General features: G+C 26.8%; 15 protein-coding genes across 15 annotated transcripts; 10 read left to right on the forward strand and 5 right to left on the reverse strand.

Moving 5' to 3' along the window:
• Nucleotides 1–36: 36 nt before the first annotated feature.
• On the reverse strand, nt 37–1,119 carry PNEG_00550 (hypothetical protein). Its single transcript, XM_007874251.1, has 3 exons — nt 831–1,119; nt 643–790; nt 37–597 (listed from the first exon to the last, which is right to left on the reverse strand). Exons 1-3 carry the CDS (start codon nt 1,094–1,096, stop codon nt 94–96), a joined length of 918 nt encoding a protein of 305 aa, XP_007872442.1. The 5' UTR covers nt 1,097–1,119; the 3' UTR covers nt 37–93.
• Nucleotides 1,120–1,637: 518 nt separating this feature from the next.
• Nucleotides 1,638–2,574, reverse strand: PNEG_00551 (ATP synthase F1, delta subunit). The gene is made up of 6 exons (XM_007874253.1): nt 2,511–2,574; nt 2,397–2,463; nt 2,018–2,346; nt 1,882–1,974; nt 1,732–1,834; nt 1,638–1,686 (listed from the first exon to the last, which is right to left on the reverse strand). Exons 1-6 carry the CDS (start codon nt 2,568–2,570, stop codon nt 1,676–1,678), a joined length of 663 nt encoding a protein of 220 aa, XP_007872444.1. The 5' UTR covers nt 2,571–2,574; the 3' UTR covers nt 1,638–1,675.
• A 101-nt stretch (nt 2,575–2,675) lies between these two features.
• Nucleotides 2,676–3,915, forward strand: PNEG_00552 (hypothetical protein; the record flags this gene model as incomplete). The annotated part of the gene is made up of 2 exons (XM_007874254.1): nt 2,676–2,960; nt 3,011–3,915. The coding sequence occupies exons 1-2, from the start codon at nt 2,687–2,689 to the stop codon at nt 3,913–3,915; spliced, it is 1,179 nt and encodes a 392-aa protein (XP_007872445.1). The 5' UTR covers nt 2,676–2,686.
• Nucleotides 3,916–4,153: 238 nt separating this feature from the next.
• Nucleotides 4,154–5,021, reverse strand: PNEG_00553 (hypothetical protein; the record flags this gene model as incomplete). Its single annotated transcript, XM_007874255.1, has 6 exons — nt 4,154–4,223; nt 4,272–4,443; nt 4,486–4,619; nt 4,658–4,751; nt 4,794–4,960; nt 5,005–5,021. The coding sequence occupies 6 exons, from the start codon at nt 5,019–5,021 to the stop codon at nt 4,154–4,156; spliced, it is 654 nt and encodes a 217-aa protein (XP_007872446.1).
• Nucleotides 5,022–6,160: 1,139 nt separating this feature from the next.
• On the forward strand, nt 6,161–7,281 carry PNEG_00554 (hypothetical protein; the record flags this gene model as incomplete). The annotated part of the gene is made up of 6 exons (XM_007874256.1): nt 6,161–6,202; nt 6,334–6,600; nt 6,631–7,024; nt 7,067–7,093; nt 7,138–7,193; nt 7,237–7,281. 6 exons carry the CDS (start codon nt 6,161–6,163, stop codon nt 7,279–7,281), a joined length of 831 nt encoding a protein of 276 aa, XP_007872447.1.
• A 109-nt stretch (nt 7,282–7,390) lies between these two features.
• PNEG_00555 (hypothetical protein) lies at nt 7,391–7,961 on the forward strand (the record flags this gene model as incomplete). The annotated part of the gene is made up of 2 exons (XM_007874257.1): nt 7,391–7,578; nt 7,622–7,961. 2 exons carry the CDS (start codon nt 7,391–7,393, stop codon nt 7,959–7,961), a joined length of 528 nt encoding a protein of 175 aa, XP_007872448.1.
• Nucleotide 7,962: 1 nt separating this feature from the next.
• PNEG_00556 (hypothetical protein) lies at nt 7,963–8,660 on the forward strand (the record flags this gene model as incomplete). Its single annotated transcript, XM_007874258.1, has 4 exons — nt 7,963–8,006; nt 8,057–8,311; nt 8,378–8,518; nt 8,561–8,660. The coding sequence occupies 4 exons, from the start codon at nt 7,963–7,965 to the stop codon at nt 8,658–8,660; spliced, it is 540 nt and encodes a 179-aa protein (XP_007872449.1).
• A 289-nt stretch (nt 8,661–8,949) lies between these two features.
• PNEG_00557 (cytochrome c) lies at nt 8,950–9,511 on the forward strand (the record flags this gene model as incomplete). The annotated part of the gene is made up of 6 exons (XM_007874259.1): nt 8,950–8,971; nt 9,014–9,087; nt 9,150–9,163; nt 9,206–9,347; nt 9,391–9,445; nt 9,492–9,511. The coding sequence occupies 6 exons, from the start codon at nt 8,950–8,952 to the stop codon at nt 9,509–9,511; spliced, it is 327 nt and encodes a 108-aa protein (XP_007872450.1).
• A 281-nt stretch (nt 9,512–9,792) lies between these two features.
• On the reverse strand, nt 9,793–10,394 carry PNEG_00558 (hypothetical protein; the record flags this gene model as incomplete). The annotated part of the gene is made up of 4 exons (XM_007874260.2): nt 9,793–9,860; nt 9,906–10,250; nt 10,295–10,316; nt 10,365–10,394. The coding sequence occupies 4 exons, from the start codon at nt 10,392–10,394 to the stop codon at nt 9,793–9,795; spliced, it is 465 nt and encodes a 154-aa protein (XP_007872451.1).
• Nucleotides 10,395–11,233: 839 nt separating this feature from the next.
• On the reverse strand, nt 11,234–11,767 carry PNEG_00559 (hypothetical protein; the record flags this gene model as incomplete). The annotated part of the gene is made up of 1 exon (XM_007874261.1): nt 11,234–11,767. One exon carries the CDS (start codon nt 11,765–11,767, stop codon nt 11,288–11,290), a length of 480 nt encoding a protein of 159 aa, XP_007872452.1. The 3' UTR covers nt 11,234–11,287.
• An 836-nt stretch (nt 11,768–12,603) lies between these two features.
• Nucleotides 12,604–13,546, forward strand: PNEG_00560 (hypothetical protein; the record flags this gene model as incomplete). Its single annotated transcript, XM_007874262.1, has 7 exons — nt 12,604–12,640; nt 12,693–12,768; nt 12,822–12,844; nt 12,888–12,999; nt 13,047–13,140; nt 13,179–13,272; nt 13,321–13,546. 7 exons carry the CDS (start codon nt 12,604–12,606, stop codon nt 13,473–13,475), a joined length of 591 nt encoding a protein of 196 aa, XP_007872453.1. The 3' UTR covers nt 13,476–13,546.
• Nucleotides 13,547–13,652: 106 nt separating this feature from the next.
• On the forward strand, nt 13,653–14,544 carry PNEG_00561 (hypothetical protein; the record flags this gene model as incomplete). The annotated part of the gene is made up of 2 exons (XM_007874263.1): nt 13,653–14,041; nt 14,085–14,544. 2 exons carry the CDS (start codon nt 13,653–13,655, stop codon nt 14,512–14,514), a joined length of 819 nt encoding a protein of 272 aa, XP_007872454.1. The 3' UTR covers nt 14,515–14,544.
• A 773-nt stretch (nt 14,545–15,317) lies between these two features.
• On the forward strand, nt 15,318–16,740 carry PNEG_00562 (ferrochelatase; the record flags this gene model as incomplete). Its single annotated transcript, XM_007874264.1, has 5 exons — nt 15,318–15,446; nt 15,505–15,763; nt 15,837–16,176; nt 16,224–16,459; nt 16,508–16,740. The coding sequence occupies 5 exons, from the start codon at nt 15,318–15,320 to the stop codon at nt 16,738–16,740; spliced, it is 1,197 nt and encodes a 398-aa protein (XP_007872455.1).
• Nucleotides 16,741–17,641: 901 nt separating this feature from the next.
• On the forward strand, nt 17,642–20,923 carry PNEG_00563 (hypothetical protein; the record flags this gene model as incomplete). The annotated part of the gene is made up of 2 exons (XM_007874265.2): nt 17,642–17,684; nt 17,727–20,923. The coding sequence occupies 2 exons, from the start codon at nt 17,642–17,644 to the stop codon at nt 20,921–20,923; spliced, it is 3,240 nt and encodes a 1,079-aa protein (XP_007872456.2).
• A 359-nt stretch (nt 20,924–21,282) lies between these two features.
• PNEG_04003 (hypothetical protein) lies at nt 21,283–24,735 on the forward strand (the record flags this gene model as incomplete). The annotated part of the gene is made up of 1 exon (XM_019757762.1): nt 21,283–24,735. The coding sequence occupies one exon, from the start codon at nt 21,283–21,285 to the stop codon at nt 24,733–24,735; it is 3,453 nt and encodes a 1,150-aa protein (XP_019613416.1).
• Between the last annotated feature and the right edge of the window lie 558 nt (nt 24,736–25,293).

Below are 25,293 nucleotides of genomic sequence, written 5' to 3' on the forward strand. Positions count from 1 at the left end.
AATACAAGAAATATCTAATATTATTAAATTTAAACACATTTTTATGAACATTTAATCCGTTAATTTTTTCTTGTAATGCTAGATGTTATTTAGTTAAAAAGAATACAAAAAACCTATCTGATTATTATTTGCTTGATTAATAATATCTTCTTTGCTCTTTCTAATTAATTCCTTTCCCATAATTGCAGCACCTTTTAACATATTTTTTATAATTGAATGTTTTAAACAGGATCTTTTATAAGTACCAGATATACAAATTCTTCTAGTATATGCAATTTGACCGTTTTGAAGAACTCCTACAGCAAGTAATCCTTCTACAACAGCCATTTCATCAGCGCTTAAATCATACAAAATATTTTCGCCAACATTTCCAACAAAAATAACTACACCAACTTTTTCAATATCAGGTATAGGTACACTATTTTTCAAATCATAATCAACTTCAAACTCTCCAGACCCAATATTTTGAATATCTTCTCTAAACTTCATATTCTCTGGTGCAATATGTGCAATAATATGAGGTAATCTAGCTGTTTGAAGTGCAAGATACATCGCCAATGAAAGGGCAGGAAGAGAATGACTATTTGATGAAATAACCTTTATAAAAATAAGTATATATCAGAATATTTTCAAAATACGAACAACAGCATCTATGAATATATTCCAGGCTTTAGTTGATGTTACTAAAAGACATTCAGGTCTAATGCCAGATAAAAACTGTTGTAGAGATTGAGTAAGAAATGCTGACATGGAATCATCTTCACAATTTTCTTGAGATGCATCAGGAAATCTAATAAAATTAACTTAAATCTATATAGAAAGGAATCTACATTTCTACATTTATAGATATTTTTCCACCTTTTTTGCACTCATGTAAAGTTTGCAAATCCAATGCATCAATTATTTCTGCTTTGATACCCACAACAACATGAGTATCATCCCATTTTATACAAGAAGATCCATAAGTCAATGGAAGAACATTTATTTGTGCAAATAATGGGCGAAATTGTGTAGATTTTCTAGCATCTGGTCTTATAGTTGGAACCTGAAATAAAGATGAATACAAGTACGAAAGTTGAGAAGAAGAAAGTTGCATAGGACAGAAAAATCTTAAAATTGCATTAATTGTCTTTTTTTCAAAAATAATTTTTTAATATTTTTTAATAATTTAAATTTAATATATAATTATTAGGAGTTATATAAAATAATAAACATAATATAAAACACTATTTCTGGTTTATTATTAGTTATTCATAAAGTACAAAATGAAAATACTGTATATGTATTCTTGTAAATATATTTTTCTAAAATATATTATTAATGGAAATAATAAAAAGGTAATAGATTATTATTTTTACTACATTAAAGCTACAGTACTTCGAAATCCCTTAAGGGATAACAATCTAAGGCTATTATAGTTTTTATTCTTACATATAAAAATTGAGAAAATTACAAAATCTAATTTTAATACCAAAAAATAAAAATTTACTAAATTTTTATAAATAAAATATCTAAAATACTATAAATATAAAACAATGGCGAAAATAAAAAGATTCTTATAACTTTTTATATAAAAAATACTATAATAAAATTTAAAAAATTTATTAAAAATACTTTAATATATTTAACATTATTTCTGTTTGTTAATACTTATATATAAAATAAATTAACAGATTTAAATGGAATCTAATTAAATTACATCTTACTCTTAAAAATATAAAATATAATTACCTGTTAAAATTTTATTTAACTTTAGAATTTTATCTGCTACACTTAAATCGATCGTATAGTTTCCAATCTCTACAATAATACCTCCAATAATATTTTTATTTATCTAGTTCTAGTAAGCAAAATATATTAAATATTTTGACACTTAATTACTTTATTAATCATTATAAGTTTTTTTTCAGGACCAACATATTTTGATTTTGAAATAGCTGTTTCCAGACGCTTCAAAGAATGTGAATCAAGTAACTAAATTACGAATTAATAAAACAAACAGTAATGATATATTTACAGAAGCACTAGTAACAACTACTTCAATTTCTCCCCTTTTTGTAGTTATTAGATATGAAAACTTTTTAGATACACTTTTTATAAAATTAAAACGGTTTTTTTCCGCAATTATTTGTAAAAAATTGGAAATTAATTTATCATTTCCTAGTAATTTTGAAAGAACATCGGCAATTATTAATCGATCTTTTAACGAAAGGGACGGATTGTTAAGAATTAAAGAAAGTTTTACATCTTTATCAATGACGTTACAAAGAGAATTAAGCGATTTTTCTATTTTTTCAAGTGACATATTTTTACTTGCTGCATTATAGAGAGCCGTAGCATATGTTCCTGAAAATATAAGCCTTTCTTTTTCATTTTTCCAACTAAACATATCATACCATCAATACCATATAACTGAATAGGTGCTTTAAAATGCATTGTTTCTGTTGTTGCGTATGCTTGTTTCTAATATCAATTAATTTCTAAAAAGAAATTTTCATGTATTTCTAAACCCTGAATAATACAAGAATTTTAGAAATATTTCCTTTGATCCTTAAAGGTCTAAAGCTCATTGTTTCTTTAATAACAATTTTACTTTTTTTTATTAATCCTAATTTATCCGAATGCTAAGCGGAAGTTTATAAAAAATATTGTTTTATTAATCATAAAAAATAAAGATAAATAATTGATGAAAGAATTTTATGCAGACGGTCGCGCAGACTGTCTGTTTTTCATGAACAGTTCTTGTAATAAAGGAAATTTATGTATTTATAGACATAGCATAGCAGCTCGCGAAAGTCGTGTACAATGTAAAGAGTTTCAACAACGACAAACATGTACTAAAATTGGGTGTGGTGACCGTCATTTAACAAGTTATATTAGCGGGACTTATTGTTATTGGGAAACAACACCTACAGGATGTACAAAAGCAATTTGTCCGTTTAAGCATCATGATCAACCTGGTATTTTTAAAGATAAAAAGGGACAAAAAGAATCTAATAAAGTACATTAGGTTCTGGAAAACAGTTTCTTTTATCTAATTTTCAGAATGATATTTTAGAATCTCAAAAAAATACTACTGTTGATTCAAATTTTTCTGAAAAAGCAGAATTAAATATTTCATCTTCAGAAATAAAACAAAATGATGAAAAGCAATTAGATGTATCTCAGTTCCCTGTAATTATGGAATCGGAGAAAAAAAAGTCTCTATTTAATGAAGATGAAGTAGATAAGAGAAAACGTAAACCTGAATCTGTATTATTAGCACCAACACATCCGAAAAAACAAGAAAAATCACCTTTAAAGGAAAATATAAAAATAACTTCTCAAGCTCTACAGAATTCTGCTGCTTCCACTCTTATACCTACTGGACCTAAAGCTCAAAGAAATATTTTTCAACAGAAAACTAGTCTTAAAAATTCTAAAACTAATAATTCTAGAAAGCAAGAGAAGCGTGGATTATCAACAGCTCATGAGAAAGATAATGTCGAATTTAGGGTTCGAACATTAGAGGAAATAAGAGAAGAGAAAGCTGCCAGATTTAAACTAATGGAAAAAAGTAAAGAATTAGCTAGCGAAGATAAAATACAAACTAAAGAATTTTCAAATATTACTCGGAATAATTTAATAGATAATTCCAGATCAGATACAGATGAGAAAGTTCAAAATATAAAATGTACAGACCAAGCTAAAATAGAAATTCATTCTGAAATTTTTTCTTTTCAAAAAAACACTATTAAATCTGAAGATCAATTAACTGATGATATAAAAAATAATCTAAATTCGAATTTATTGCTATCGGACGATGATCTGGAGTTTTTGAATGATAATGAAAATAATGTAATTGATATTATTCATGAAAATAATGGTTTTGAAGATGACGAATTAGCTGCATTTGAACGTGAATTAAAAATGTAAAAAATACTAAATCAGCGTCTAGATTTATGTAAATAATTATATTAAAATATCATATTTACAATAATTTCGAAGTAAATTTTTACGAATATTTTAAATTAATTATTTATCTTTACATTTAAGGAGATAACACATATAATGGTTACAAGTTTAATAATTTCTTAAATCTAAAATATGTTCTTTAAATTTTTCAAACTTTATTGTTTCTAAAATACTATGATGATTTATAATTAAAAAGATGTTATTTTTCATTGGTAATAAAACTATCGACAAGTTCTTGCAGTGGTGCATATTCTTTCTTTTCAATAAGGCTAAAAACATCATAAATATTATTAAATATATTGAAAATGGACCATTACTTAAACTCATTAACAAAGAATATAAAATGTTTAAAGCTAGTATTTAAATGAGCTTCTTCTCCTAATGCTACAATAGCAGAAAAATGATGACAATAAATATGTGCATATACTCGAAAAAGGCGCTTGTAAATTTGACGAATTATTAAAGAAAAGCATTTGGGGAAGGGGAAACCTGTGATCTTTAATTTTATACTTAATTATAAATTTAATAAACCATTTTTTGTCGGGAATACCGATTCATCATCAATAAAAGAAAGAACCCATTGAAGTAAGGTTTCTATATATTCTGGCGCACTCATTTTTGTTGGTTTTTTGTATTTATTAGAATCTTGCCATAAATATTCATATCTAAAATAAACAAATATGCCAATTTAAGACAAACTTACTGTGACCCTGCAGACATCATTGGACATGTTTCACTTAGACAAAATTCAGTTATTGTTCCATAGAGCATATTTATTTGATTATAAAAATCAACAGCTAATTCGATAAGAAAATATTAAAAAAAATAATTTTACAAACTATTGGATGCGAGCCATTCATTAAGATCCTCACCTTCTGGGAGACGGACAACTCGAGCTAAAGAACCAGATCCAAGAGTTTCCTTTGTATATTCTTTCAAAAGGAATCGTCTTTTGTTTTCCTCAATTTTCTTAGGTTTGAATGTTAATGTTCGTGTTCGTGAATTTCTGTAAAACTCAGCTCTTTTCATTTTTTTGAAAAGAATACTAACAAATTAAAAAAGGACATTTTATTCTCTATACACAAATCCAAAGAAACAAAGATATTTGTTTATAGATCTATAAAATATTTTTTAGAGTTTTCTAACGACTATAAGATGTATTATTGTCAACATATGTTACTATAGAAACAATCGAGTTGAAAAAAATTCAATTTTAAAAAATAAATACTATTTTTATTAGATTTAAGGTTAAAAGCAGGAGAATATATATAACAGAACCCATAATTTTTTAAATATTAATGTGAATTTTTATTTATAATTTTTTTCTCTAATAAGTATATCTATTTTTATATAATTTCTTAAAACAATACTACTGATAGCTATATCAAATATTATTATTATAAAATTTTATTAGTGATATTAATTAAATATAGCGAATAGCTATTTTATATAATTATTTATATTTTAATATCTTAAAATAAAAACTTTTTATATTCAAATTTTAAAAAATATTAAATATATTTATAATTTAAAATATATTCTTTTATAACAGAATTACTATAAGTATTATTCTTTTTTATAATTAAATACAAAATTTTTTAGTAGAAATATTTAATACTAAATATTAATTTGAAAAGAATCTCTTTTTATGATTTACTTTTTTTTTAATAATTTTCATACTTAAATGCAAAAAAAAATTGTTTAAAAAATAATACAGATTTGATAAAAAATTAAATTTAAAATATATAATCAATATAATAACTATATTTTTTAAAAATCATTATATATATCTATAATTCGCATTAATTTTAAGAGTGAATATTTTATATTTAAAAATAATTATTTTATTCTAAAAATATAAAATAGTTAGACATCTATATTCATATATTCCATATATTTAGCAAATAACTATTTATAAAAACTTTTTTTTTAATCATTTTTTTGTAAATTTTGTTTCGTTAAATTTAAACCTCATCACTTTAACCATTATCATATATTTCGTTAAATTCACTCGTATTTAATTGTTTTGAAAAGATATGCAACTTATACGTTAGATTGATCTGCAATGATATTCTTTTTTACTTTTATGGATACAAATGATCAAATTACGCATAAACACTAACCTGAAAAAATAACATTTTACTGCTCCACCATCATGAACGGTCGAGCAGAATTTACGCTTGATATAGGCAGACAATTTCTCGAAATGTCAACACTAGTTCCTATAATTCTTCATGGACCAACTATGGTATTTTGTCATTCTTTATTTATATTATTAATATTTATAGATTATTGGATAATGTAATTGTTGTGATTCAAGTTTATGCTATCCAATAATATTGTTTGTTTTCAATGTAAAAAGTATTTATATTAATTTAGCTATTATTAATGTTATTAAGTATCATTTGTTCATCCATTAATGATTTGCGTCCCGTTCAAATACATCCACATATTATTTCTCAAAAATTCAGTGTTATCCCTCTTTCTTTAACCATTTTTAAGGATATGATAGCTACTCGTGAAAATAACTCTTATACAAATTTTGAAACATCTTGGAAACCTTTAGAAAATATTACTTATCGCTACATTTTCATCATGGAAAATTTTAAATGTATTCTTTTCTACTGTATATATTTATGGATGTTAGTTATTTGTATTACTTATTTTATTATATAGGGAACTGGCATTTCCTTAATAAACAGTTCTATAAATTTATCACAAGTTCATTCTTTTTATGATATTTTGTCAGCTCTTTCAAGTCATCTTATCCGAACCGTATTAAAAGCGACTAACATTTTTCTTAAGCGCATTGGACTTCTACTTAGAAAGCTTTCAGATATTTTATTTCTTCTTATTATCCTTGAAAATCCATTTCTTTTTCAACGTATTTATAGAGATGAATCTAATAATATTATCAAACACACATTTAGTTATATTAGTAGCCTATCAAATGAAATTCATCGCTATATTATTAATTGGCTTTATAGCTATGATACAAATATTTTATATAAAAAGATACAACTCTGTAATAGCTTTATTTTCAGAAGACTTTATAAATATACGCAAAGGCGTCATACTCAAAACGATTACAATACTGATTGAAGAATAAAAGTTTCTGCTAGAATGATAACTTTGCTGCGTAATACTTTTTTATTTTATTTTATTCTATTTACTTTTTAATAGTCACATCTAATAATCAAAAAACTAGTTTTTTTCTTTCAGAATTTTATAATACTATGGTATTTAATATTATATTATTATTTCATCTATTAAATAAGCAAGGTTGATTATATTGATTTAGTTGCAGATTTTGATACATGGGAATAAAAATTATTAAAGTTTTAGTTTTGTCAATATCTTTTTTTACTTTCAATGGGTGCAAAAATCTATATTATGGAATATGATACTAAACGCCAAATAGAAATAAAAGCTAAAGATGCTTTTTTTTACTATTTTTCAAAAATGGCCTATTACTCCATATTTAATTCTTCGTGTAAGAAGAGAATGTATTATTGATGATAACCTTAGACAAGTCAGTAATAATGAAATAGATCTTAAAAAAAGATTAAAAATTGAATTTATTGGCGAAAATGGTATAGATATAGATGGGCTTAGGAAAAAATGGTTTTTTACTGCTCTGTAGAAAAGTATTTGCTCCTCTTTATAGTATAATTTTAGATAAAAGTATTATGATTAATATTTTAGAAATGTTTACTTGGAGTGAAAAAGTTAATTATTATTGGTTTAATCCTACCTCTTTTGAATCATTGGTCCAATATTATCTTGTTGGAGTTATTCTTGGACTTGCTATTTATAATTCTACTATTCTTGATGTTTATTTTCCTTTAGCATGCTATAAAAAATTATTAGATATTCTTTATGAGTTAGATGACTTAAAAAACTTTCGTCCTGGTTTAATTGAAGGATTTCAATATCTATTAGCATTTGATGATAATGTAGAAGATATCTTCTGTAGAGATTTTGTAGGAGAATATGAAGCACTTTGAAATGTTTGCCGGTTACCTCTTTGCAAAAATGAAGAAGAAATTAATGTTACAAATTTGAATAGAGAAGGTCTCTTATTTCTCTTTTTATTGAATAGTTTTAATATTTCATTAGAATATGTTAAAAGATATACCAGTTTTATTTTGGACACATCTATTTCAAAACAATTTGAGCCATTCAAAAGAGAATTTTATCATGTTTGTAGAAGAAATGCACTTTTTCTTTTTAGGTCAGAAGAAATAGAGCTCCTTATACGAAGATCTCGAAGCCTTGATGTTGATCAATTACGTGCAGTTGCTTTATATGATAGTTCGAATTCGTCGGAAGTTAACTCAGAAAAAGTTATACAGTGGTAATGTTTTAAGATAAATAAAAAACCAATCGATATATTTTAGGTTTTTGTCTATTTTTAAAGAAGTGGATCCAACTTTGCAAAAAAGATTACTTGCATTCGTTACAGGATCGAATCCTATTTTTGCTACAGGTCTACTAATCTTTTATTTAAAATTTTTATTCTTGGAAATGATTGCAATAGATATTCTATTGCACATACATCTAAGTTTATGTAATTCATATTTTTAATTTTACTATATTGTATAAGTTTTAATCAATTATGCATTTATCGTTATGAAACCCGTGAAAAACTTTGCAATTTTCTTATAACAGCAATCTTTGATTCTGAAGGATTTGGATTAAAATAAATTTATAAACATAATTATCTTGAACCATTCATTTGTACATTTTTTTAAATTAACTATATTTTTGCAACAATTAGTATATAAATATCTTTACTTATATTTTATATTATTTATCCATATCAACTAATTTTGCATATAAATATAACACTCATTTTATGATTTTTTTAATCATTTTTTATACATTTAAAAAAATGCAAAGTTACGAAAATATTAAAAATTTCGAATTTTTAAAATATTTTGATTTTATACAAATTTAATTTTTAACATATCAATAAATTTTTAAGAAAAGACTATGAGCTTTTCAAAAGGAGATAGTAATGCTATTTCCTTTCAAGATTTTAGCTTATCTTTTTTAGTTGAAAGAGGCGCCAAACTATTTAAAACTAGATGTGCTCAATGCCATACAGTAGAAAAGGGCGGGCCGCATAAAGTAAGCATTTTTATAAATTTATAATTATCTTTTTATCTTTAATAATTTATTTTTTTAAATAGGTTGGACCAAATCTGTAATAACAAAATAAATAAATTATTTTATAACATGTTTTTAGTCATGGAGTTTTTGGACGAAAAACAGGACAAGCAGAAGGCTATCAATATACTGAAGCTAATAAGCTAAAATCTATTGTATGGTCTGAAAATACATTATTTGAATATCTAGAAAATCCAAAAAAATATATTCCAGGAACAAAAGTATTTTAAAATAATTTAATATAAAATATTTATTTCTTTTTAGATGGTATTTCCTGGATTTAAAAAAGCTTCAGATCGTAATGATATAATTACATATTGTAAGATAAATTGACTAATCAATTTTTTATAATTAATAAAAAATAGTAAAGGAAGCAACTGCATAGATAACCATACAGTAAGATAATTTTTTAAGAGTTTCTCTTTCTGAAAAAAAAATCTATGAAAATAATTAATATTTGTTTTTAGTGTTCTTATTAATATAAAACATATTGTTTTTCAATTTAATATATTTTATAAAATTTATTACCCTAGTAAAATATTCAATAAAAAACTACAAATAATTACAAAAACAATTTTAAGCCATTCTCGAAAAAACACTGTCTCACTGTACAGCATTTTTTGCACGTCTATTAAGGTATATGCATAAATATATCGCGGATACAATTTATACAGAAACAGGCTGCATTCGTTCAATTCCACCTCTAAAACTTGGTGCAAAATCCCCTGGTGTAACTAATCTTATAAACAAAAACATCAAAATATAAATATATTCCTTACTTCCTTCTTTTTTTTCTCCGTGATCACGACGCCGATATTCATATTTATCGCTTTTTGAAGACCTATAGGTATTATCACCACCACGAGATACTCGAGAAACTTGTGGACGTGTTTGTCTTTTATGTGTATTAGGTACGATCTCATTTGGGAGATGCAACCATTCTTTTAAATAATCAATCCCTTCATTTGTGAGAGTATAATAATAATATTGCCATGAAAATCGAGTTTTTAGGAATCCTTTTGATGTGAGTGATTGACATGCCTTAATAACATGAAGATTAGGAATATCAGGAAGCTCTATTGAAGAAGAAGCATTGAAATCCTTTTTAGCAACAAGAGTTCCATCTAAAAATTTATACCAAGAATTATTATTACTTAATTTTTTATACCTCTAAACAAAATCTCATATATCTAATATTAATTTGATTAGAAAAATAAAATAACCCTTCATCTACATACCTTCTTTCTGCTATTTTTAGGAATAAGCATTTTCCAGATATTAATTAAATCCTATAACAAATTTGTCAGTAAATTGTCTAATGTTAATTTCATTAAATTATTCATTCATATTTCATTAAAAAGTTTATAAAAACTGCATTACTTAAGTAGAAATTTATTCAGAATTTTCCATATTTAGACGCCTTAATCATTTACATACTTGAAAGATTTTTTACCTTTTTAATTTTTTTTTAAATACTAAACTGAAAAATTAATTTTTACACTTTGCGTGACTTGAAAAATATCAAATAAAAAAAATATATAAAGATTTGTCAACTAATTGTCATTTGAACATGTTTATAAATTATTTTTTCTAAATTTTAATTATTTTTGTTATACAATGTTTATTAAATATAAAATTTAAATAAAAATAATATTAAATTGTATGACTGTCATATCTCAACAAATATTTTAGAAAATATACTATATTTTTTCTGAGATACATGCATTAAGTTTCAAGGAGCTTCATTATCAAGCAATATAATTAAATTATCAAACATAATAATTAACATTTTTTAACAATTATTTATATTTTCTATCTCTAATTAACATATTTCCTATTTGAAACACATAAATATAGCAAAAAGGGAATAACAACAGCACAAATAATTTCCATGCCTATTGATAACATACGAATAAAAATCAACATGATCGAATAATCATGCTGTAAAAAGCATGCTTAATCCTTATATAACTATATTTTTTAACTTAAGCTCTTTAACATATTATAAAAATATGAAATAAACTTAAGTAGGATACCAATTAATTAAATGTTGAAAATATTTATTTACAAAACCTAAACAAATCAATTATAATATAAATCAGCAAAATTCATTAATAAAGTATCATTATTTTTTATTGAGTGGTTAACACTATTAAATATGTTATTCCCTTTCAAGTATGATTTCATCAACAAATTTAGTTTTAACCGAATGTAAAGACGTAGAACTAATGTTTTCTTTGCTAATTAAAGTGTTATTATTATTATTATTTTGCAATGTTTTAAGGTAGTAATCACGGAAATTATTTTCGTCACAACCAACAATATAACACCATTTTTTCCAAAAATATTCATCTTCAGCTAATTTAGATAAAATTTGCTTAACATTTCGTAACCATTGAAGATCATCCATGCAATCCCTATCTACCGTTGTCCATAGAGCTTCCAAATTTTCACGAATATCTTTCGACAAATTGGATAGAATATTAGAAAAAAAGACTGAATTATGTGCCATAATTTTTCGCATTTCTTTCGTACGGTTTGACATAGGAAGAAGAATGGAATCTGGACAAAGCATTAATGTAATGGTTTTACTTCTATATCCAGACTGTTTTTGAAGACTTTCAGATAGAGATTCTTCCATTCTTAATCACTTATTTTTTAAATCGACACTAGACGTATTTTGAAAACTAAACTTCATTAAATCCCTATTCATATTTACCTACAAAATAACAACTAACATACCTTTATATAGCACAGGATCAAACGGTACAGACTATATTTAATATAAAAGTTTCTATTATTCTCTAATAAGAAGTCGATTTAATCATCACAACAGAGATATTCACCTAGCGATATTAGTTCTGGATCAATAAACTTCTTTAAATATTATCGTAAACCATATATATTCGTTTCTTATCCCTTCTTTACAATCTATCTCCTTCAAATTTTGTTCCATTCAATCCTTTATGGATTAATATTTTATATTTTGTTTTAACTTAACCTCGAAATATATATGCCGTTCAAGATAATGCATCTTTCAATTTTTAAAAAGATATGGAGAATTCAATATTATAATCAAAAGAAAATAATTATTTTCATACATAAGACTTAATTACTCTTCCAAAATATCAGAAAAACACAGCATTTTATGTATTTTTAATATATAACTGATTATAAAAAAAAGCCATATTTACAGCAAAATTGATCTTAACCAAAAACATATATAAAATAAAGTAACTTTCTAACTTCTAATTATATTATAAAACATATAAAACTAAACATTTTTTCTTGTTAACAAATATCGAATTTCCTTGTAAAATTGGGAATCTTGGCTATATTTATATATCCATTATTTCCAAGAAATAATAGTTTTTTAAATGATAAATAAAATTGTTATTATTTGTATAATTATATGTTTTAAAATCTAAAAAAAAAATATATTTTTCCTATAGCCTTATTACCGAGACAATAAAAATTATGAAGAAACGCATACAAAGCGATAAAAGAGATTATGGTATGTTCAAATATCATAATGGATCAAAATCATTCTAAAGGACTATTTTTAGTAAAAAGAAGACATATTGAATTGGAAAAATATCCATCTTTATTATCTGAAAATGCTAATAGTGATCACGAAGAAACGTAAAGTTAATTATTTTTTAGAAAAACTCTATTATTAATTTGAATATCGTTAGACATGCTGCATTTGAAATATCTGGTAGATAGTTAAAATATTCTAATTTTGTTAATAACAGAGGAAGCACAATCTACTCGTAAAATTTCGGCCAAAATATACCTAGAAAACTTCAATTCTTTACAAATTGATGCACTTAAAAGAATGAGATGTGCTATAGAAGAAGCTAGAGAAGATAGGTAAAGGTGTTTTGTTTATAGCGTATTAAATACGGATAAATTTATAGAAATGCTAACGATCATAAATTTAAAACTTTGCTCAGAGATTTTTTAACACTAGAGGATGATTCAAAATATCTCTGTGATGCGGAAACACTGAAGGTATTTTTTTTTTTTTTATACTTTAATAATTACAAAAGAATGACATTTCATCTTTTCTTTTTATTTTGACTGAGTATCAATTGGCTCTTGAGAATTTAATAGCTCTTAGATCTTCTGATATTTATAAATACAGTTAAATACATTTTCTTATTTTTTTAACATATTTTGACGCGTTAACAGGGGATGAGCATAATCAAGAAACTAATCTTGCAAAAGCAGCTATTACAAAAGTTGTTTCAAATACATTTTCTCAAATGAATAAGACTTTGCTTCACAAAAAAGTATTAAAAAAGCTTACAAAAGCTATTAATCTTGCTTTACTTAGCGTAGAGTAAATTATTTTCTTTCAATAATTTTTGCATGCCTAAATTAACAAAAACATAAAAGCTAAGATTATATAACCTGTACTAATTTGATTTTTATATTTTATTCTATAAATATTTAAAATATTCCATTATATATATATTCTAAATTTTACCTTTAACGATAAAAATTCCAAATACTAAATAAAAATGATTAATAGTATCATATCAACTTTTCCACCATTTAAGACAATATCGTTCAATCTTCCGTATACCTCAACTATAAAAGATCTTGAGAATTATTTGTCAGCACTTTTTCCTCCTGGAAATTATTTATTATCACATCTTTCTGGAAAATTAGTTTATCCTGAAGATACTTTAGCATCTTTATTAGATCGCTATAAATATCCAAATAATGCTAAAGTATGCATGTTTAGATATGTTCCAAAGGTTTTTGGAGGAAAAGGTGGATTTGGATCCCAACTTCGTGCTGCAGGTGGTCGAATGAGTAGCCGAAAAAAACGTGGTGAAGAGGAAAATAAATCAAGTTGTAGAGATCTAAATGGAAGGAGAATACGGACTATAAATGAAAAAAAAGCGTATGTTTAATTCTTTAAAAGTTGACTTTTTTTAATATTATAGATTGATTAAATATTTAGAAACTGCTCCTATACGGAAACGTGAAATTTTGGAAGAACGAAAACAAAAGCTTGAAGCAATAATTGATGCAGAGCCTCTTTCTAAAAGAATAAAATTTGAAGATAATGAATTTTTAGAGAAAAGTGAAATAATAATTGATGATGTAAAAAATGCAGTAAAATTAGCAATGCTAAAAAAGTCAAGACATATTTCTCAAGACTCATTAACAAATAGATTTAACAAGAAGTCTCAATCACTAAATTCTAATAGTAAAGAGAATTCCAATCCTATGTATTCGGCAATATCATGTTCATTGGCTGATAAAATTAATAAAAGATTTAATAAATGGGATCAAGACAATTCTCTTTCTGACAATGAAGATGATATTCATGAAACTAATCAATACGAAAATGAAAGCACTAAGGGAAATTAGAAATTTGCTAAAGATTAATATATTACGCGTGCATTTTAAATTTACAAATATATAATTTTCCAACTTTTAAAAATAAATAGATTGGATTATAAATATACGTTTTATTTATATAAATTTTTCTTTTTTAATGAAGTCATAATTCATGATTTATATCATGTTATTATGATTTTTTTATAGAGAAAAAATAATATATTTTTCTATATTAAATCTAATAATTTTTTATTACATAAAATATAAATTAAAATTAAATATAATTTCATTTAAACATTTTCTATCTAATAATAAATTTTTCTGTTTTACTTAGTTAAAAAGAATTTAAAGAATATTTATTATAATTTAGTTAAAAATATAACAAAAAAGTCAAACATTTAACATATTTAAAAATTCCTAATATTTTCAAAATACTATCTTAATAAAAAACCTTTTTATTATATAATATACATGTATATTTAATGAAAATAGTGATCAAAATGATAATATAGAACTTCGTAAACTCGAATATGCAATATAAAGAACAAAAAAATAGTTTATATCTATCGAAATGGATAATATTTATTTAGCATAAAAAGTTATATCTTATTTATACATGATTCAATAATGTTAATAACACTAATTTAAAAATTATATAAAAAATAAACTATTCTTCTAAATTATATTTTTCATTCTATTCTATAATTTCATAATAGTATTTTAATGTAATAATCTTTATATTTGATGATTATTTTTTTATCATCTAATAAATTATCAAAAATTTATCGCAATTTAAAATTTTATATTTAAATTTGAAAAAAATTGAATAAAAAATGATTAATTCCCCAAAAATTATAAGAAATACACTAAAAAATCTACCATATAACCAGAGATTATTTTCAAATTTCTTACTTTCTTCTATGAATTTAACAACAGAAACAAAAAAATCTAATGGGCCTACGGTAAATTCTTATCAAACTTTTATTTTTTTCCATATTTTAACCTAACGAAATTAATTAGGGGATAGTTTTTCTAAATATGGGTGGTCCATCAGAACTTTCAGAAGTTAAAAATTTTTTATTTCGAATTTTTACGGATAGTGATTTAATTCCACTTGGATCAATGCAAAAATGGCTTGGATCATTAATTGCAAAATTAAGGACACCTAAAGTATCAAATCATTATAAAAAGATTGGAGGGAAGAGTCCAATTTATAGATGGAGTAAACTTCAGGCAGAGGAAGTTTGCAAAATTCTTGATAAAACATGCCCAAAAACAGGTACGTTTTTTTATAAATCTTAAAAATTAAAAAAAAAGGAATATATTTTATTAAAATATACTGATATTATTAGCTCCTCATAAACCTTATATTGCATTTCGATACTCAGCTCCTTTAACAGAATCAGTGTTATTGGAAATGTTAAATAATAATATAACTAATGCAGTGGCATTTACACTTTACCCGCAATATTCATGTTCCACTACAGGGTCTAGTCTTAATGAGTTATATAATCAGATTCAAAGACTTAATATACACGATCAAATTAATTGGAGTGTCGTAGATCGTTGGCCAACACATGATGGACTTATTAATGCTTTTAAAAATAATATTATAGAAACATTAAAAACATATCCAGAAAATGATAGGAATAATGTTATTATATTATTTACTGCACATTCTTTACCAATGAGGTAATCTTATGGTTAGTAACAAAAAATATTATTAATTTATTTTCTAGTATTGTAAATCGCGGAGACCCATATCCACTAGAAGTCGCAGCAACTGTTTATGCTGTTATGGAGAAATTGAACTTTTCTAATCCTTATAGACTCGTTTGGCAATCTCAAGTTGGACCATCAACATGGTTAGGCCCTCAAACAGATCATGTAATAACTAGCTTTACGAGAATGGGTAAGCAAAATATCATTTTGGTACCTATTTCATTTGTTAGTGATCATATTGAAACATTGTTTGGTAAATTAATGGTATTATTATAAATTTTCATATATAACCATTTTTTAGAGTTAGATCTTAAATATATTGCCAATGCTAAGAAATCTGGATTTAACGGTGTAAAACGAGTCGAGAGTTTAAACAATAACTTAACCTTTATTAAGGGGATGGCTGATATACTTAAAAATCATCTAACCAATGGGAGAAAAAGTAGTACACAACTTGAGCTGCCATGTTCATCTTGTATGAGTTTAAAATGCCATTCAACAAAGTCTTTCTTTAATAATTTTAATTCATTGTAATTTATATAACGATAAATTCTACATAGATTAGGCTTAAGCTCAAGATCATTATTAAGCCCAGGATAAAGTCTTAGACTTTCCGTTAATTTTTATTACGCTGTGATAAAGTTGCTATTTGTGACCAGCATTTCTCTTTTGCCTAACATTTATCTTGGTAACTGGATACTATTTTTCTATTTTTGTTAGATTTATGTAATTGTAGAAACTGTGCTTTTACGTTTTTTTTGCGCAGTTGTGCTGCATTTTGGTATCGGCCCTGCAAAATACAATGATTATTGGTAATAGATGAACCACGAGATAAACTTTTTGGAAAAATTTAACTAGTATAAATAAAAATGGACAGGAAAATATATAGAATGAAACTAGAAGTGCATGTCAAAGATTATTAGCCAAGCATTTTTTGATTAAAAGTGAAGATCAAAAAAGAGTTTGATTATAAATAAATATTGAAAAGAATGTAGCAATTAAAAAAAAAGGTTTAAAAATTAATTATTTAAATGAAGGAATGCTAAAAATAAGGGAAATATCGAGTTTAAGGATGATAGTATAATATTAAAAAAGGGATAAAAATATGAATGAATTGTAAAAAAATTCAAAAGTTAATAAATAAAACAAAATGTATATATATATTATTTTATAAAAAATTATTGAATAAAATGAGAAAGAATATAGAAAAAAATAAGAAAAATAAAGATTTAAAATTTATAATCAAGAGTTGTAATGATTTTTATTTTTAACGATTTCTATATTTTTTTTAGGGTTTATCAAAATTACAAAATTTTGTATCTTTTTGATAACCATTTAATAACCATTAAATTTCACAAATTTCACTTAAAAGCATATTGTGGATATTTATATTATATATTTAGGGCACAAAAGCTATAGAAGATACTTTTTTTCTATGATTAATAAAATTATACTGATAGCAATATTAAATTTAATTGGTAATTATATTTTAGATTATTTTCATTTTTAATTATTTTTAGCTCTTACATATGGAAATCAAAGCGTAGACTTAAGTATTAGAAACTCTCAAACAAATGCACTAAATCCGTCGTTTAAAAGTTTTATTGAAGAAGATATTTATGGTTTTATTTTAAAAGAAAATTATGATGATGAAAACAAATGCAAAGCAAAACTTGAGGAATATTGCAAAGAATTAAAGGATATAGATCCAGAATTAAATAAAGTGAATAGTAATGTTAAGGAGATTTGTAATAATAATAATAAAGAGCAAAAATGCAAAGATCTAAAACTAAATATTAAAGAAAATCTAGACAAAATTTCTAATGAGCTTTATGTAATTCTACAAAAATCTTTAACTTATGAAGATTTTGATAAATATTTGCCAAGATGTTTGTTTTTACATAATTTAACTAAAAATATTTTAGAATATTGTTATTTATTAAAATATAATTATTATATAAGGAAGCATTTAAAACTGACACTTGAGCTTATTCTTCATGCAGTTGGTAATAGTATTGCTAATTATGATGATTTTAAAGAAAAAATGAAAGAAATATGTCCAATATTGATTCAACAAGGCACTAATTTCATCTCTGAATGTTTTAAAATTAAAGAATCTTTTGAAGAATTAAATAAATACATTAATTATTTTTGCAATTCTTTAAATATTAACCTTAATGATAACGAATTGCAAGAACAATGTCACAAAAAACTCAAAAGCTGTTATTTTCTCAAAAATAAATGTAAAAAAAAGTGTAATGAATTAAAGGTGTTATGCGAGAAAAAGAATATTACATATAAGCCTCCAGGAAAAGATTTTAATCCAATTGAGCCAGAAACAACGTTATTAAAGATTGAACTGGAAGATTTTTATAAAAAAATGAAAGATGAAGGAATATATATTGGAAATGTGGAAGCAACACTGGACAACATCTTAATCTATTTGTCTAGCACAACCACCGGTTTCTCAGGAAATAAATGCAGGATTGTATTGAGCGGAAATTGTGATTTTTTTAAATTTCTGAGTCCTGAATTTAAGGAATTATGTCAAAATAGCAGAAGACAAAAATGCAGAGATATATCAAAAATAACAAATAAATGTAGAAAGTTTAAAATAATGCTTTATCTAGCTGGATTTTCTACACATTTTCAAGATCATATAATAGGGCAAGATATCCTTTGGGATAAGCTTTCAACATCATTTAGTGATAAAGAACTTTTAAAATTTGATACAAACTGTTTTTATATTCAAAGATCATGCAGAAACAATTTGCTTGAAGTATGTAAAAATGTAAAAATTGCAAATAATAAAAAGCAACAAAGACAACTATTTATTAAATTAATTGAAGGTAAATTGGTCGAAGAACAATACAATTTAAAATCGAAAGATGACAAGCTTAAAATATGTCAAAAAGTAGTAATGGAGAAGTGTGTAACACTTGTAAATAGTAATATTGAGAACTTTTTAAAATGCCTTCGACCAAAAGAGATATGTCTTGAACTTGAAGAAATTATTTTTACTCGATCCAAAGACTTAGAACAAGCTTTGGATCAAGCACGGGATTTTCCTAAAGAAGAGGACTGTGTTGAATTGAAAAAGGGTTGTGAAAGTATTGCGGGGGATTTAGGTTCAAATAATGCAAAGTGTGTTACATTAAAAGAGCGTTGTAAATATTTGAAAGTTACAAAAGAACTAAAATATGTTTTTTTAAAGGATAAAAGTGATTCATTAGCGAATATTCAAAATTGTATGAAAGCTTTGAAGGAAAAATGTGATAGATTGTTTAAAAGAGGGACTAATACATTTGATATTTCATGTGCTTTGCCAGAAGAAACATGTAAATTTATGGTTTCAGAAGTTAAAAATCATTGCAGTACTTTTAAAAACAATATAGAAAAACATGATATTGTAAATAAAAGTAAAAATGGAAATGAAACATTAGTTGAAGAAATCTGTATATTATGGGATCCATATTGTGATGAACTTATGGAAAATTGCCCAGATAAGTTGAAAAAAGGAGACAATGGGAATGAAAAAGGAGTCTGTTTACAACTGAAAGAGAATTGCAGACCATTCTTTGAAAAGTTGAAATTGGAGAATGAGTTGATGCATGAATTGAAAGGTAGTTTAGGCGATAAAACTAAATGTAAAAAAACATTAGGAAAACATTGTACTGAGAAGAAAAATCAGGCGAATCAGAAATTCAATAGTTTTTGTAATACTGATAAAAATAAGAATGTCGAGGAAAAAGTTTGCAAGAAGTTGGTTGAAAAAATAAAAAGAAAATGTCCAACCTTAGAAAATGAACTGAATGAAGAGAAAGATGAATTAAAGAAGAAGAAAGATGAATACGAAAAAGTGAAACAAGAATCAGAAAAATTTGCGAAGGAAGCTAAGTTACTATTATCAATACCTGAACAAGATGGACAAGGTGGAGGATCAAAGGTGCAAGATGGCAATGCTCCTAAATCAGTGGGACCACCGGTACAGCCACCAGCACCAGCACAACCAACACCAGGAGGAGCACCAGCAGCACCAGCAGCACCAGGAGGATCAACACCAAGTGGAACGACAAACACGAGTAATGTTATACTTGTTCGGAGAACATTTGTAAGTGGAGAAGTATCAGAACCAGAAAAGAAGGCATTTGTTGCAACGGCGAGAACATTGGAATTGTATTTAGAATTGAAAGAGAAATGTAAAGGTTTGAAAGGAGACTGTGGGTTTAGAAAGGATTGTCCGGGGTGTGAAGCGGCCTGTACAGAAATAGACAAGTTGTGTGAAGGAATAAAAGGATTAAAAGTTACACCGCATCATACGGTGACATTAATGACGATACAGATAACGACTACAACAATGATTACAACGACAACAACAACGACTATAACAACGACTACAACAGCTACAAAGTCAATACATGGAGGGAAAGTAACAGAACAATGTGCATTTTCTCAAACAACAGAGATATGGTTGTTGCGTACATGTTTGCATACAAGTACGTTGACAAGTACATCTACAGTGACATCTACGGTGACATTGACGTCGATGCGAAAATGCAAACCTACGAGATGTACGAGTGATTCAAGTAAAGAAACAGAAACACAAAAAGAGGAAGAGAAAGAGGAAAAAGCGAAACAGAATGAAGGAATGAAAATGAGAGTTCCAGAGATAGTAAAAATAATATTATTGGGAGTGATGGTTATAGGAATGTTATAAAATGAATAAAAAAAGCCATAATAATGAAAGTCTGCATATATCTATTGTTTATATATAATATATAAGATGTAGAAGAATGATGTATAAATTTTTAATAAAGCATCAAGAATTGCGAATTGAAATTTTGATTATTTTACCCCGCAATTTTACCCTCACAATTTTTTACCCCGCAATTTTGCTTTATAGGGTAAAGTCCAAGCTTATCATAAAAGATTAAGGAAATGTATGCTTATCATAAAAAAATTAAAATGTATGGTTATTTTGAAAGAATTATTTCAAGATTTAGATTTGATTCACCCAGTCATATGCTACTCAGGGACAAGCGATGGGTAGAGGAAGTCGCCCAGAAAGAGGCGGCGATGGCACAGCCGGTTAAGAGGCAAGCAGCAGGACAAGCAGCAGGAAATGATGAGATTAAGGAGGAACAGGTTTTGGGTTTAATTGTGAAAAGTGATTATAGTGATGATAATAAATGCAAGGCAAACCTCAAACACTATTGTGAGGAATTGAAGAAAATAGATGGAAAATTGGAGAGTGTGGATGTCAAAGTTAAGGGACTTTGTGAAAATATAGACAAAAAATGTGGAGATCTGAAAGATAAAGTTGAAAAAGAATTAAATAGTTTTAAAACAGAAGTTGAAAAAGAATTGAATAACCTAACAGATGAAAAATGTAGAAAATATGAAGAAAAATGTCTATTATTAGAAGAAGCAGATCCAAGTAATCTTGAAGAGAAGTGCGTTAAGTTGAGAGATAGATGTTATCGACAGAGACGTCAAGGAGTGGCAAAAGAAATTCTTTTAAGAGCTCTTGAAGGGAAGGTTAATGATACAAATGAATGTAAAAAAATGAAAGAAATTTGTCAAGGATTAAGTGAATATAGTGATGAATTAGTGTTTTCATGTTTTAATCCAGATGAAACGTGTGAATACTTTAGAAAGAATCATGGAGATAATTGTAAGCCTTTACAGAAGGAACTTGAAGATAAAGAATTAGTGGAAAAATGTCAAGAATATCTTGAAAAGTGTTATTTTTATGGATCAAGTTGTAAGGATACAAAATGTGATAAAGTCAAGAATAAATGTAAGGGAAAAGGGATTGAATATGAAGGACCAAAATTAGATTTTAGTCCGGTTAAAGAAAAACCAAGATTTCCGGAAAAGATTGAAGTGGAAAATCTTTATAAAAAAGAAGAAGCTAAGGGAATTATTGTTGGAAAACCAAAATATAAGACGTTGCGAGATTTAGCATTATTGTTGATCAAAGGAAGGAATGGAAATAGTCCAAAAGAAAAATGCAAAAAAGCATTAGAAGATTGTGAATCTTTTAAACACCTAGATTATGGATTAGAAGAATTATGTGGAGATAAAGATAAAGAGGATAGATGCAAAGAATTAGTAGAAGTAGAAGATAGATGTACGAATTTTAAATTAGAACTTTACCTGAAAGGATTGTCTACGGAATTTGAAAAAGATAAAGAATCAGATTATTTTTCATGGGGACAGGTATCAAAATTGGTTAGTAGGGAAGATTGTATAAAGTTTGAATCGGAATGTTTCCATTTAGAAGGTGTATGTACGAATAAAATTGGAAAAGCATGTGAAAATGTAAGAGTAGCATGCTATAAAAAGGGACAAGATAGGGTGTTGAATAGATACTTTCAAGAAGGATTGAAAGGGCTTATTGGTGATTTAGAATTGGTTACTGAGAATCTTGAAAAATGTCAAAAATCGGTAGTAGGTAATTATACAAAACTTAAGGAGGATAGAAGATACTTTACAAAGTGTCATCTACCAACTAAACTATGTTATGAACTTTTAGATGATGTAATTCTTCAATCGGAAGAATTAGAAGTAGTTTTAAATTTGAGAAGAGATTTTCCAAGAAAGGAAGATTGTGTAGAATTGAAGAAGAAGTGCAAAGATCTTGAAAGTGATTCATATTTGAATCATGAGAAATGTGATACACTGAATAGACGATGTGAATATTTAAAAGTTACAGAAGAATTGAGAAAAAAATTATTAAAAAGAGGAGATGATGCATTAAGAACTCAAGGAAATTGTACGGCAGTATTAAAGAAAGAATGTGAGGAATTATCTAGAAGAGGAAAAGAAGATTTTAGTGTTTCATGTGCTTTACGAGAAGAAACATGTAGTTTTATGGTAGAACAAACAGAAAATGAGTGTCTTTTTTTAAAAAATAACATGGACATTGGAAAAATTATAGAAAAAATTGAAAATGGAAAAAGAAATGAAACATTGGTTGAAGAACTCTGCACGTTGTTTGATCCATATTGTCATCAATATATAGAAAATTGTCCAGATAGGTTGAAAAAAGAAAAAAATTCCAATAAGAATGGAGTCTGTTTACAACTGGAAGAGAAATGCAAGCCATTCTTTGAAAAGTTAAAATTGGAGAATGAGTTGACGCATAAATTGAAAGGTAGTTTAAGCGATGAAACTAAATGTAAAGAAACATTAGGAAAACATTGTACTGAATGGAAAAAAGAAGGGAATCAAACATTGAATAGTCTATGTGAAGATGCTAAGAAAGAAGAACTTTGCAAAAAGTTGGTTAAAAAAGTAAAAGAAAAATGTCCAACCCTAAAAAATAAACTGGATAATGAGAAAGATGAATTAGAGAAGAAGAAAGATGAATACGAAAAGGTGAAACAGGAATCAGAAAAATTTGCGAAGGAAGCTAAGTTAGTATTATCAAGACCTGAACAAGATAGACAAGGTGAAGGATCAAAGGCTCAAGATGGCAGTGTTCCTAAACCAGTGGGACCACCGGTACAGCCACCAGCACCAGCACAACCAACACCAGGAGGCGTACCAGTACCAGCACCAACACTAGCACCGCCAGCACAACCAACATCAGGAGGGGCACCACTACCAGTACCACCACCAGCACCAGGAGCACCAGGAGCACCAGGAACACCAGGAACACCAGGAACACCAGGAACACCAGGAACATCAGGAGGAGCACCAGCAGCACCAGGAGCACCAGCAGCACCAGGAACACCAGGAGCACCAGCAGGGCCAGCAGGGCCATCAGGAGGAACACCAGCAGGGTCACCAGCAGGGCCACCAGCAGGGCCACCAGCAGCACCAGCAGCACCAGGAGGATCAACACCAAGTGGAACGACAAACACGAGTAATGTTATACTTGTTCGGAGAACATTTGTAAGTGGAGAAGTATCAGAACCAGAAAAGAAGGCATTTGTTGCAACGGCGAGAGCATTGGAATTGTATTTAGAATTGAAAGAGAAATGTAAAAGTTTGAAAGGAGACTGCGAGTTTAGAAAGGATTGCCCGAAGTGTGATGCGGTCTGTACAGAAATAGACAAGTTGTGTGAAGGAATAGAAGGATTAAAAGTTACACCGCATCATACGGTGATATCAACGGCGACACAGACAACGACGACGACAGCAACGACAACGACGACGACGACAACAACAACGACGACGACGACGACAACGACAACGACGGCAACGACGACAGAATCGGTAGATGGAGGGAAGGTAACGGAAGAATGTACATTAGTTCAGACGACAGATACATGGGTGACGAGTACATCGTTGCATACGAGTACGTTGACAAGTACATCTACAGTGACATCAACGGTGACATTGACGTCGATGCGAAAATGCAAACCTACGAGATGTACGAGTGATTCAAGTAAAGAAACAGAAACACAAAAAGAGGAAGAGAAAGAGGAAGAAGTGAAACCGAATGAAGGAATGAAAATAAGAGTTCCGGAAATGATAAAAATCATGTTGTTGGGAGTGATTGTTATGGGAATGTTGTAAAAAGAATGAAAAAAGAGATTAGAATGAAAAAGTGCATATATCCATTGTTTATATATAATATAGAAGAAGATGTAGAAGAATGAGGTGTAGATTTTTAATCTAGAATAATGAAATAAAAATTGAGAATTGCCGTTTAATTATAGGAAAAATGGAGAAAAAAGCCCGAGAGTTAGTGGAGAATTGTTAAAGATGATAAGAAAGTTTAAAGAAGTTTTTATTAGAGATGAGATTTTGGAAGAATTTATTGAAGATGATAGATTAGGAGGGGGTTTTTATTAAATTTAAGAGATTAGAAGGAAGTTTAGAGAGATATTTATTGGAAATGAGATATTAGATAGAGATTTAGGGTTTTTTTATTAATAAAAATGATAAATGAATGTTTTGGATGATTTTATTGAAGATAGTAGATTAAAGTTTTTATTAAATTTAAGAGATTAAGTGGAAGTTTGGAGAGGATTTTATTAGAAATGAGATATTAGATGGAGATTTAGGGTTTTTTTTAGTAATAAAAATGATAAATGAATGTTTTGGATGATTTTATTGAAGATGATAGATTAG

Source organism: Pneumocystis murina, assembly GCF_000349005.2.
Source record: "Pneumocystis murina B123 chromosome Unknown supercont1.1, whole genome shotgun sequence".
Lineage (NCBI taxonomy): Eukaryota > Fungi > Ascomycota > Pneumocystomycetes > Pneumocystales > Pneumocystaceae > Pneumocystis > Pneumocystis murina.